Genomic DNA, 12,247 nt, shown 5'->3' with positions numbered 1-12,247 from the left:
ACTATCATTTAGTGTTCATTATACAGGGTTTTTTAAAACAACACCGACAACGTTTGGGAGGTGATTCCTAACACCAAGATAAGACAAAAAGTATAGACCAATCTGGGTGCACAAATGCTTCCTTTCGGAGTTATAGGCTGTCGAAAACATGAAAAAACGAACTTTAAAAGTCCATAGCATAAAACTATGGGACCTACCGTAGTCGGGTCAAGATTTCACTTAGGAACTAGTATGTGCGCTATCCAAATATCCATGTTTTAGAATCTTGCGGTACTTCCACAACAACTTTTATAGAAGTAGTTGGTGAGTACTTCAGATTATATGCCCGTAGCCAAACTCCCTCTATAAAAATTGCTTCGTGAGTACCTCAGGATTCTGAAACATATTTTTGGAGAGTGCACATATTAGTTCCTAAGTGAAGTCGTGACCCGACTACGGCAGGTCTCATAGTTTTGAAGCTATGAACCTTTAAAATTATTATTATTTTTTTGTTTTCGGCAGCCTATAACTCCGAAAGGAAGCATTTGTGCACCCAGATTGTCTATACTTTTCGTCTTACCTTGGTGTCAGGAATCAGTTCCCAAACGATGTGTGTATTGTTTTGAAACACCTTGTATATATACCAAATATACAAATAGACTTACCAAATGTTGAAAAAGTATTGCACTTTCGACGTGTTGACTTGATCACACAGAGAAGACAGACGGTTTACATAAGTTCAGAAAACAAATGAAGTAGACAATAGACAGGTTTAGTGACTATTTCATTTGTTTCGTAAGCTTATGTAAAACGTCTATCCTCTCCATACGATAGTCAACATATTGAAAGCGCAATAATTTTTCAATATTTGATAAGTGTATGTGTATTTCTTTTTTTCTTATTGTACGTCACTTTGGAACCTTCATTAGATATATTTTCATATGTCTGCAGTATTTTCTGGAGTATTTTTGTATAACAAATTATGATACGTGTCATCTAGTTTGTTAGAATTTTATTCAACATAAGGAGAATAATTCTAACTTTCAAAAATTATTGGAAAATTATTTCAATTTTTATGTAAATTATAAGATTAATCACTTATAAACCAAAACTTATCACCCAGATATATCACGCTTCTCAACTCCACAGCAATTTTCAACTCCGTGTTAACTAATCTCAACTCCGTGTCCTATGGTCTCAACTCCGTGGGTGCTGAAAAGTTTATTATTTTTTATTTACTACACCAATAAGGATTCAGCGCTGCTGAACACCTAATTAACATGTACTTAGTAGTAGTAAGTGCATCTGAATTTTTTTTCGAAATAGGCGACCTTCAACGGAACAAAAATTTTCCAAGTGAAAATTTCCCTTTTTCGTGGAATCACCCATATATGAAAATGTAAAAATTGTTAGGCCTACATTGAAAATGTTCCTTTCGGAAATTATTATTGAAACAGAGCTCGTATAATTTTATTCAGTTAGAGGTTTTCATCAGGAAGTAAAAATCTTAAACTTAGAATTTTATTAGGTTCTGGATATCGATACGATATTTTGCACCATGTGTCTACTCTTTCTAATAATAGATTAAAAATGAAATGAAATCTTTGAGTTTTTCGTTCCACGGTTATGTCGGCTGGGCTGAAGGAGACTGTGATGATGAGAAGTGAAATGGTGGAATGAAGGAAGTCGAAGGAAACGACATAACCCCAAGAAAACCCCACATACGGTGTTTTTCCACCACAAAATTCACTTGGCGCGAACTGGGATAGAACCAAAGACCCCTTGCACCACTGAGCCAGCGCTGCCCGAATTATAGATTATATAATTGATAATTTTCATATATTTGGATATATGTGGAGTATAAACATGTGTATTTCACTTTACAAGAGACGTCAAACTATCTCAATACTGATATGAGGTTTTAAACTGCAAGTAATTCCAAAATAAATAAAGAAAATGGTCGGGTTAAATCGAAAAGTGTAAAGCTATTGCTATTATGGAATAATGTAAATGGAAATTTTTTGTAATAAGTATTTAAAGAGAAGCCTCGGTAGCTCAGTGGCAGAGCAGTCACCTCTGACGCGTAGGGTCCCTGGTTAGATTCCAAACCTCACCAAGTTGGTTTTATACAGAACAAACACTGTGTGTATGTAGATTTTCTTGAGATTCTCTCCCACTTTCGTCACTCCACCACTATCATCCATCTCAATATAGTACCAACATCATGCACTTTCTAACACTTGAAAATACCACAAACTTCTTTTATTAGCATGAATTTCCTTTTAAAAAAAAATAGCCAACTCACCTTTGGGTCAATCCATTTCAAATCGTCCAATTTTAAATAAAATTGTTGCGCAACATTTTTTATTTTCCTGATTTTTTTTAATCATAAGTAACAAAACACTGTTTGAAAAAATTTTATATGCCATAGTTTTTTTTTCTGGCAGCCATTTTTAAAATGGCGGTGGCAAATTTTAATAATAATAATAAAAAAAAAACGTGGTTTCCGGAAACTAATTGCAAAGCCATATTTAAAGATATCAATAATTCAAAAACCAGTGTGTTCAGCATGAAATGAACTTCAGATATACATTATTTAAATTTTTCTATCATGCAAGAAAGTCAGACAAACTCTTTACTGTAAAAACTCGGAAAAACGTATCAATCATTCATTTTCAAGACCATTAGTTTTATGAAGGAAAGGAGACTCCTGATGATATGTTATTTCTGTGTTGAATGCTTACATAACTACCAGCAGTATAATTTTCAGTCCTGAAAATGCACTCCTTTTTTCTCTAGAGCTCTTCCAAAATGGCCGACAGCCCATTAACATCAATTTTCTCAGGTCAATATCTAAAAAGGGACTGAATGAGAACAACTGAAAATTAGACAGAATGTTCTTTGTACAAACGGGAATAATAATTAAAAAAAAAAAAAAAAAAAAAAAAAAATAGAACAGTGAATTTCAGTAAAAACGCTATTCTTCTACACGCTCGTGCAGTGCCAAGGTAGCAAACTAGGGCTTGTTTAAATCATTACTTGAAGAAATAGTTCTCTGCAAAACAATTAACTTATATTTTATTATTTAAGCCTATCTTATATTTATAAGTAAAACTGATTTAAAACAAGAAATAACATACAGGGTGATCCAAAAGTGTGGAAACACCCAAATAAAATCCAAACCGTTCAGAATTGGGAAGAAAGGGAAAAAGTTATAATAACAGACGAGGAGGAAAATCTTTTGAGACGTATGGCACCAACGGCCGCCATCTTGAAGTGGCGGGAACTTTTTTAAATGGGAACCCTATCGTGTGATACATCAGTTAGGACTGAAATTTTTCCAAGAGTTCAGTGGTGAAATGCTTTTGACTCTACGATCACCCGTTGCAAACTTTTACCGAATTTTCTGCACTTACCTGGAGATAACACTGCGGGCAATGTGTGGCCCATTGACCAATGTCACAGTAATTGTTCAATGTGCCGTCCCTTCTGAGGAATCGTTAAATGTATCTGTTGCTGCCAGTTATCCATTACCCTGCCCACTGTCCTTAGAAATGCTGACACACGCGTCAATAATTCTGTGTTGAAGGTGGTTAATATTCCAGATCTTGATAGAATGCACAACGGATTTCACATAGCCCGCAGAAAAAATCCAGTGGAGTGAGCTTTGGGGAACATGGTGGCCATTGCACAGGTCCTCGTCGCTCTGTCCATTTCCGTGGGAATTTCTCATCGAGGTATTCACGAGCACATAATCCGAAATGAGGTGGTGCCCCGTCATGTTCATAGAACAAGGGGAAAGAGCCTTCCTCTAATGCGGGGGACGGTAGAATCTCCTCCTCAATCATGTTAAGGTAGGTAATTGCATTTAAATTGCCCTCAATGAAGAATGGGCCCACCACACGGGTATCCTACACCCCGCACCAGACCATCACTTTGTCAGAGCCAACGATCCGAGAATCGTCGTGCCAATTTGGATTGTTGTCACACCAATATCGGTGATTGTGCTTGTTCACCTCGCCCGACACAAAAAACATTTGCCTCGTCAGAGAACAGCACGTCACATGAGTGGAGGATTCTGTCTGACTTATGCCGCGGCTCACTCACAGAATTCGACTCGACGGTCTGGATCATCCTCGGTTAGATGCTGGAATAGCTGTATCTTGTATGGGTGCCACTTATGCACAGATACGATTTTCAGGACGTCCGAGATACACCACATTCTTGGGCTAGGCGACGGGTACTGCGGGTGGGACTTTTGGCGAATGATGCCAATACAATAGTGGATGTCGCTTCGTCCGTCGCTGTGCGAGGCCTGACTGTTTTGATTTGTTTTCCACCGACCCGGTTTCCTTAAGTTTCGCTAATAACTTTTCACACTGTACTATGGGAAATGGGCTTCCGTTCTGAGTGACAAGCGTTGAAATCGTTTCGATCTGCCTGCTGCTGCGCTCTCCTGAGATCAACACGACCTCTATCCGCTCATCACTAAATTTTCTATGACAGTTCAAAGTACGTATATATATTTTTGACGCACCCGATTTAGCCGGCTTTCACTAATCCTGCGAATATCTCCCCAAGTTGTGCCAAATTACCGAAACCACCGCATTATGGGAAGGTTGAATACTCACTAATCCACGCATCTAGTGACATCATGGGCCCTCCACGCTTGTAAAAAGAGTCCACCACAAAATGCCGGATTACTAGGTGGACCGAAGTAGTGCACGAGCAAATTGTAGAGGGTGTACTGTATATATTGGTTACTTCTACCTTTCAATGAAATCAGATGATAGGCTATAAAACCGTCTTCCGAACGTTAAATTAAATATTCCAAAATATTTTCTATTGCATTAACAGCAATCTAACTTATATCATAGTACCATATCATAAACTTTATAGCACTAGGAGAGGGGGAGGGAGAGGAGAGCTCATGGGCGACAGACCATTTTCTGCCAGCTCTCATAACAGTTGTCAGCACTTTTTCCAACTTCGTTTTTATGAAAATAGCGAAGTAACAATTCAGAAGTCGATAAATTCTTGTATTACGAATGAATTAAACTATGTTCTTGTCATCAAAGTATGTTTAGAAAGTAGCTAAATCCATTTTTTAAGTCTAATTTTATTTAATTTTATCTGTACAAAAGTTAGTTTGTCGCTCTCGTGAATTTCAAACTTGTAAATATCACAATTGGATGAAAAAAGAAAAAAAAAATCAACTATTCCCTTCCCCAAGACCTGGTCGCTGGGAAGAGGAAGTTCCTCGAGCCCATAGCCAAGAGTACGGTAAACTGCGCGTTTCTTTCTTTTCTTTCTTTTTTTTTTAAGTACAAAATTGTATCCTACTGCATTTATTTCTAAACGACTTGTGGTTTACTTTAAATCGACAATTTAGAGTGGGTGCAACAGGCCACTCCCTTTGTTGGTGTCTATGTCATTTTTATGTGACTGAAGTTGTTCTTCCTGATATTTCTGATGTGAGCACAAGTAAAAGGAAAAAGTACAATAGCTTATCTGGAGTAAAATGCAAAGAAGGTGTTTTGATTACGACAAAACATGTCTGCAGAAAACACAGTACTAGAAAATAACATGGCGCAACTGTATTTAATTCACTTGGTTTATGAGGTGTGCAAACGTACTGCAGTTTTATTACTTAATGTTGTGATTTTTGTTTTACCTCATTTTCTCATTAGCTTCAAGAACAATAATTCATGAACAAAACTAGTATTTATTTTAACCAATAAACATCTTAAAATAGTTACTTAAAAATAATTTTCAAACCTTCCGCCCTTTAGTCTTACGTTATGGAAAACTTCTTGATACCATAAGGAGTATGGATTAAATTGAATATCTAAGTGAATACACGTTGAATTTCTTATGATTTTTCTGATATTAATGCTTTTTTTTCTATCAATTTGTAGCGAATCAAGATGACGTGCGCATCAGATGATGATGGCAGTTTCTGGTCATTGGGTGAGGATGCTAAAAGCTTCCCCGTTGACAAAATAAATATGGCAGCTTCGTTGAACAAAATAAAAAGTGAATCGAGTGTTCCAAGTGCGAGAGATACTGACACCAAGGAACTCACAGGTAGTAGTTCGCAAGCAAGGATAGTAAACCCTGCAATTGTTATTGAAAGGAGCTCAACAACATGTCTCCAGTTGGGTGGTGGGAGTAGGAACATTGGTGGTGGTGATGTGTCATCAAAATCGAATCTCATTCCAACGCAGATCAGGCGTTCGGTGAAATGTGTATCAGTGGAGAGTAGTTTGAACACTCAACCACGGGCTGATGGTAGTGGCGAGCAAGCAATTCGGGTGGTTAATCATGCGACAAAGGAGGAACAGAAAGAGGAACCGGTTCGGAAAGCATCAAGTGAACGATGTGCAAAAATACGCAATGTGGTTTCGCTGCCGAAACTAGATATCAGGAGCTCCCCCAGTAACTCTTCTAGTGACGGATCTTCGGGTGAAGGAAACTTGACTGCGTGGGAGAAATGGTTTATCGAGAAAGAGAAACAACTGCAAGCAAAAGCGGAAGCAAGACGGCAAGAAGAAATGCGGAAGAGGCTGGAACAAGAACGGTTGGAGCGAGAGAAGAAGGAGAAGAAAAGGATCGAGAGATTGAATTGGGAATTGTGGTTGCAGAAGAAGCGAGAGCAAGAATTACAAAGGCAATTAGAGGAGCAGAAGAAACGAGAAAAGGACGACATCAAAAAAATGAGAGAGATGGAACTGCGAAGGAGAGCTGCCATCAAGTATAATGATTGGCTACAAAAGAAAGAACAAGAGAAAAAAGGTAAGTAACATACATTTAAATGTCAGTTAAAGCTCTACGGATAGAGAAAATTGTAAATGTTCTCTCGGTTAATTAACTAGCAGGGTTCACGCTGGACTTGAAAGCCAGTAAAATTAAAATGAGCCAGAAAATGTAAGGGAAATGCGTGTAAATGTGCCGAAAGTTATGAAAATCTGCTATGTTTCATAGAAGATTTTTTTTAAGCTGCCTAGAAAGGACGTGGAAACAGATCAAAGAATCAACAGGGATTCAAAAAGATAAGAAAAGGACTGAAAAAAGAAAATTATATTGTAAAAGTTCTTCCCTTTAAAGGAATAGGTAGAACTAGGTTGAGTAAATCAGTCCGGAATCGACTCCCGCTACCGGTTTATTATGAAAGTCCTCTAATATAACAACAGTTATTTACAGAAACACTTCAATACAACTTTCTCTAATGCGAGGTAGAAAAGGGTAGCCCAAAACTTTACAGCCTTAGGACAGGATCTCTTATAGAGCTCCGGGCAAGCTAAGTAGAGTGACGTAGGAAACCCCAATCTCCGAAGCAAGCAGTGAAGGGGGTTAAGAGTCACAGAGTCTCGAAGCAGGCTAAGCAATTGAGGTTGGGATCCCGACAGAACTCCGAGCAAGCTAAGCCAGGTGAAGGGAAGCCTAGAGCCCCGTAGCAGACTAGAGGCTTTGAGATTGGATTTCTCCTAGACTCCAGGCAACCTAGAGGAGGGGAGACTGGATTTCTCCTAGACTCCAGGCAACCTAGAGGAGGGAAGACGAATCGAAGACTGGTAACTGTCCGTTGAATCCTCTTCATTATATAGGCGGTGGCGCTGCTGCTCCTATGCCGTCATGTGACTTAGATGGTGGTGCTGGTCCGTCATCTGCTTGTTGTAGTAATCCAACGTGAGATGTAGTATTCCATCGTAAATACATGTGGTTGATGTTTACAAACAGAAGCATGTGATCGTTTATAAACACAAGCACGTGGTGTATTACAATATTTAGAAATAAAGAAGATTGAGAAGCGCCGAAAGGTGTTAAAACTTCAAACTGTGAAGGAAGAAAAAAAATCAAATGTTACGAAGAAAAGCAAGTAAATTGGGTTTATTGGGTATGGATAGTCAAAGAGATAGGTCAAATTATGATGCACAGAATGTTTACTTGTTTATGTTTATGAATGTATCTCAGAGTGCTGAGATATCATTACTAGTGAATAATTATTGTTTACCACTAGTGTTTTATTATATTCCAAATACAGGAAGTTTGACTGATAATAAATATTTACTGTAAGAAAGTATATTTTTACTGTATTTAAAGAATGAATAGCGGAACTTGGATGGCTATGGGGATGGTGGAGGCCGATTGAATAAGTGATTATTTCATTTAAACGTAACCATAAATAATAGTGTTCGTAGTGTTGCGAGGCAAGGAAAATTCAGTCATGGGATTTATGGAAATCAATACTAGAATTTCAATGCGAACCCTGAACAGGCGAGTTTTAATGAACGCTTAACGTCTCAAGAACGTTACTTAGAGGAATAATAGTAATAATAATAATAATAATAATAAAACCGTGTGTTCAGGAAGAAGAAAAAACTTATCGTTACAGTTTCGATGTTCTCTGACAACTTTTTCGAAGTCGTATACTGCGCTGCTAAATTGGCAACGTATAGATGGATTCTTTCCTTTCCGCAAAATCCTTTTTCGTAATAGAGATAAGTAAATGTAATCCTTGTGTTATAACTTGTGTAAACTTGGCCTCTTAAAAATATACATTATAAGGTGTGTGTGTGTGGGGGGGGGGGGGGGATTCGTATTTTCAAAATGGAAACTAAAAAGGAGAAGTGATGTTAACCTCAAGAGATTATATTTATTTTCTATTGTTCTACATCATATACCAAACCAAACCACTTTGAGTAATGCACCATTTGTGGGCCTATCCCCGCTCCAGCGCCATCTGTTAGCGACTGGCTGAACTACGTCCAGCCTAGCAACGAACGCGTGGTCAGCGCACTACGTCTTTTATTTACGTGACTCCCCAGTTTGCCTCACGACGCAGAGTGGACGTCGAAAATTGGGAACCACCGGCCACGAATCGAACCCGGGACCACGCGGACATGAGTCCAACGCTCTGAACATTAGGCCCCCTTTCGGCATTATATAGCGTTCTTATTTATACTTTAATAAGAAGATAAGCGTATTAACTGTTTCGAATACGTCAAAAATACTACTCAATCATGAATCAGGTCAATTAGCTCTCCACCTAATAACAATTTTTTTTTTTTCAAGAAGTCACTTGTACATTTTTTCATATTTTTTATTTATCTTTTTTTGAAGCAAAAATTACATTTACTTACCAGTATTTCTCTTAAGAAAAGAGACTTCACAGAAAAGAGGGAATCCATCTACAGGTTACCAATCGAGCAGAGCAGTATACAACTTTGAAGAAGTTGCCAGAGAGCAACAAAATTTTGAGAAAAAGCTGAATACAACACAAGTTCTTTTTATCTCTAACTATTCAATATGTATTCTTCTGCTATCATTAGCAATTCTCGAGAACATTCATTTCATTCTTAGGGTTACTATTGTAATATTTGTGTAGGTAGAGACAATGATAGTCCGCGATTCTAGTTCTTCAACTAATTTATTTTACAATATATTACAAAATAATCTTTTGTGTCTACAAAGTTAATATCTTAAATCTTCCTTATGATCAGAGAGGTGAATGAAGGAAATGTTTTATAAGGAACCCCTTTAGCTAGTAGCAGTCTCCAGAGCGTCTCGCAGCGACTTCAGGATATGGTCCTTTTGGTAACATCCTTAGCTCATGTCAGCCTCGTGAGGTTCGGTTTGTGGTTGGGAATCCCCTTCACTCAAGGCAGCTTCCAGGGATTTTAGGCAGGGTAGTATTCCATCGTCCAGGGCGATCTCCGGAGCAGATGTAGGTTAAGCGATCAGTGGCCAACTGATGCCTCCGTCTTCTTTGGCTCCACTTTTATAGGCTATTTCTGGATGACTCGTTCCTCTTCGCTTCCCGTCGTGCTGTTCTTCGTGTCTTCCTGGTTTTGTGCGTGGTCTGCTGCACTGATGCTTATAAACAATAGCACGTGTTGCTTGAACTACATGTGCTCATGCTGTAAGGTGGAGATACTTACACTATAGAAATAGCTATACCACCCTCTGCTTTAGATTACGTCTGACAAGCTGGAAAATTCATGTCATTTAGTTTTACTGTACAATCCAAAGTTTAATTGGAATGCCGAAAGTACATTATTAAACGTTTACCTTTTTACGTTTGTTTAAGCCTTCTCATTTTCGAAATATTTAAAGAGTTGAATGGGTCATTCTTGTAAGAACGAAGAATTGAGAAATATAATTCGCCTTCTTACGGGAATTTTATGGCGTTTGAAACAAGTGTATCGTAATGTGTTAACTAGAAATAATCCTTGTTGTTTGAGGCTTTTATCGAAGATAGACTTAGAGGAACTCATTATCTCAATTTTAGTCCTCATGGGGATGGTCCATCATGGTTTCGAAGCTTCTGTTTATTTACAATGAAAATGTTTACCATGTCGTCGTGTATGACGTAACTCGACAAGAAATTGAGTTTTTACTAACGATAAAATTAGCACAGATGATGTGTAAAGTATGGAAGAATAGATGTCACGTTCGGAATACGAATAAAGATAAACAAACCTGAGTTCATTATACAGGGCTATTGTAAATGATCTTCCGGATTTTAAAGATTAATAACTCACGTTCAGTTATTCACAATGACATGCAACTTATGTTAAACGAAAGAAAAACTCAATTTTTTTCTACTACATGTGTGTTATGTTCCATGTTAAAGGTGCTCAATATGTAATGTTTTTTTGTAATTTGGCACACATTATTCGATAGTCTAATTCTTATCACACTCTTTCTAACATCCCAGAGTCAAAGATACTGATCTTTTTACATAATCTCCCCTTCCCCAACGTCACACAAGCTGATACCGGGATGATAGAGTAGGGACAAAGAAGCAGAATCTGATTCACACAACTAGCTCGTCCAGTCCTTTGATTTGGTAGTATGATAATCTAGTGAGTTTCCTGAGTTCTCTCCTGATATCCTGTTGCCAATGTGAGGACGTTCCGTTCTGTTAAAATATATATATATATATATATATATATATATATATTTTTGGTCCTTTTTCAGCTGCGGGAAAAGTCATGTCTGCAGCATATGAAAGTAGGAAAGTCCGTTTACAGTGTCCCCCTCGAAAAACATAGCCATGTGTATTTTCCAAAGTCCAGATCCTAACATTTTTTCGTTTACTTTCCTTGAAAGATGGAAAGTAGCCTCATCACTAAACACAATGGATTCAATGAAACCATCTCTTTTCATAATGTTTTGCATCGCAACGCAGGACTCAAGTCTCTTATCCTTGTCAGTTAGGTCCTGCGCGTACAGCAATTTCAATCGGTATGGGTGAAATTTGAAACATTTTAGCAGAAATCTTCCATATTGGTGTTGCTTCAAGATCAATTCTTGGGTTGTACGAACTGTTGATTTTTGTGGGCTTCTGACGAAAATCTCATTTACCCAATCAATTGATTTCTCAACTACTGTCCGGCCTCTTGATTTCCTCTTGGAGATACACCCACATCCTCGCTTGGTGAATCTAATCCGAATTTCGACCCGAAACTTCGTTGAACACTAACTACAGATTGTTTTATATGAAATTCAAGAACACAAAATGCTCTTCTGTCATTGTTTTCTGCCATCTTGATTTAGTGTTGCCCTAGCACCGGAATGCGCAACTAAACATCAACTTTGCCAACTACTAACTTTTTGAGCTTTTCTTTCATTTAATATAATTTGGATGCCATTGTGAATAAATAAACGTGAGTTAGTAAATTTTGAACTCGGGAAAATCATTTACAATAGCCCTATAGTTTTGCGATATTTTAGTCAAACTTAAATTACAGTAGGTAAGTAAAAATTTCCTAAGAATTATAAGGCATTCCATTCTTATTATTCAATTCATATATTGCATTCAATGTACAATTTTGCGATACTTTAGCGAATAAGTACAGATTTTCTAAATAAGATATAAAATTTAGATTGTAACGATTATAATCTAACGATTTGAAGAAAGAGGGGAAATCGCGGTGGCGCAATGGTATAGCGCTCATCTCTGGTACAAGGAGTCTCTAATTCGATCCTAGACCATATAAGTTAATGGGGAATATCATCATGTTCATAGGTTTTCTCAAGGTTCTCTCGTTACGTTCTAAATTCTCATTCCACCAATTGTTCCAGAATCATAACTTTCATTAACCATCTTCTCTTTTAGCCTAAAGGGCATAACCGTGAGATTAGAATGTTCCATTTTATTTCGAACGAATTGGGAAAATCTACAGATTAAATTCGTTAGTTGGTAATCAATTAAATTAAGCTTATGGTAATGATAAAGCAATATGATTTTCAATGCGAAAGT

The 12,247-nt window shown here is 37.6% G+C and overlaps 1 protein-coding gene across 5 annotated transcripts in view; it reads left to right on the top strand.

The window, feature by feature from the left end:
* Positions 1-12,247, top strand: part of LOC145672160 (uncharacterized) — a 315,761-nt gene that overhangs the window by 7,356 nt on the left and 296,158 nt on the right. For all 5 annotated transcript variants that reach the window (XM_081741500.1, XM_081741501.1, XM_081741502.1 and 2 more), the window contains exon 2: positions 5,898-6,774. In XM_081741500.1, the coding sequence (XP_081597626.1) occupies positions 5,907-6,774 (868 nt within the window). In that variant the 5' untranslated portion in view covers positions 5,898-5,906. The remainder of the gene's footprint in view (positions 1-5,897; positions 6,775-12,247) is intronic.

Source organism: Thermobia domestica, chromosome 15 (assembly GCF_964235325.1).
Source record: "Thermobia domestica chromosome 15, izTheDome1.hap1.1, whole genome shotgun sequence".
NCBI lineage: Eukaryota > Metazoa > Arthropoda > Insecta > Zygentoma > Lepismatidae > Thermobia > Thermobia domestica.
The sequence above is the reverse complement of the archived record's forward strand: the minus strand, read 5'-3'. Positions and strand labels throughout refer to the sequence as shown.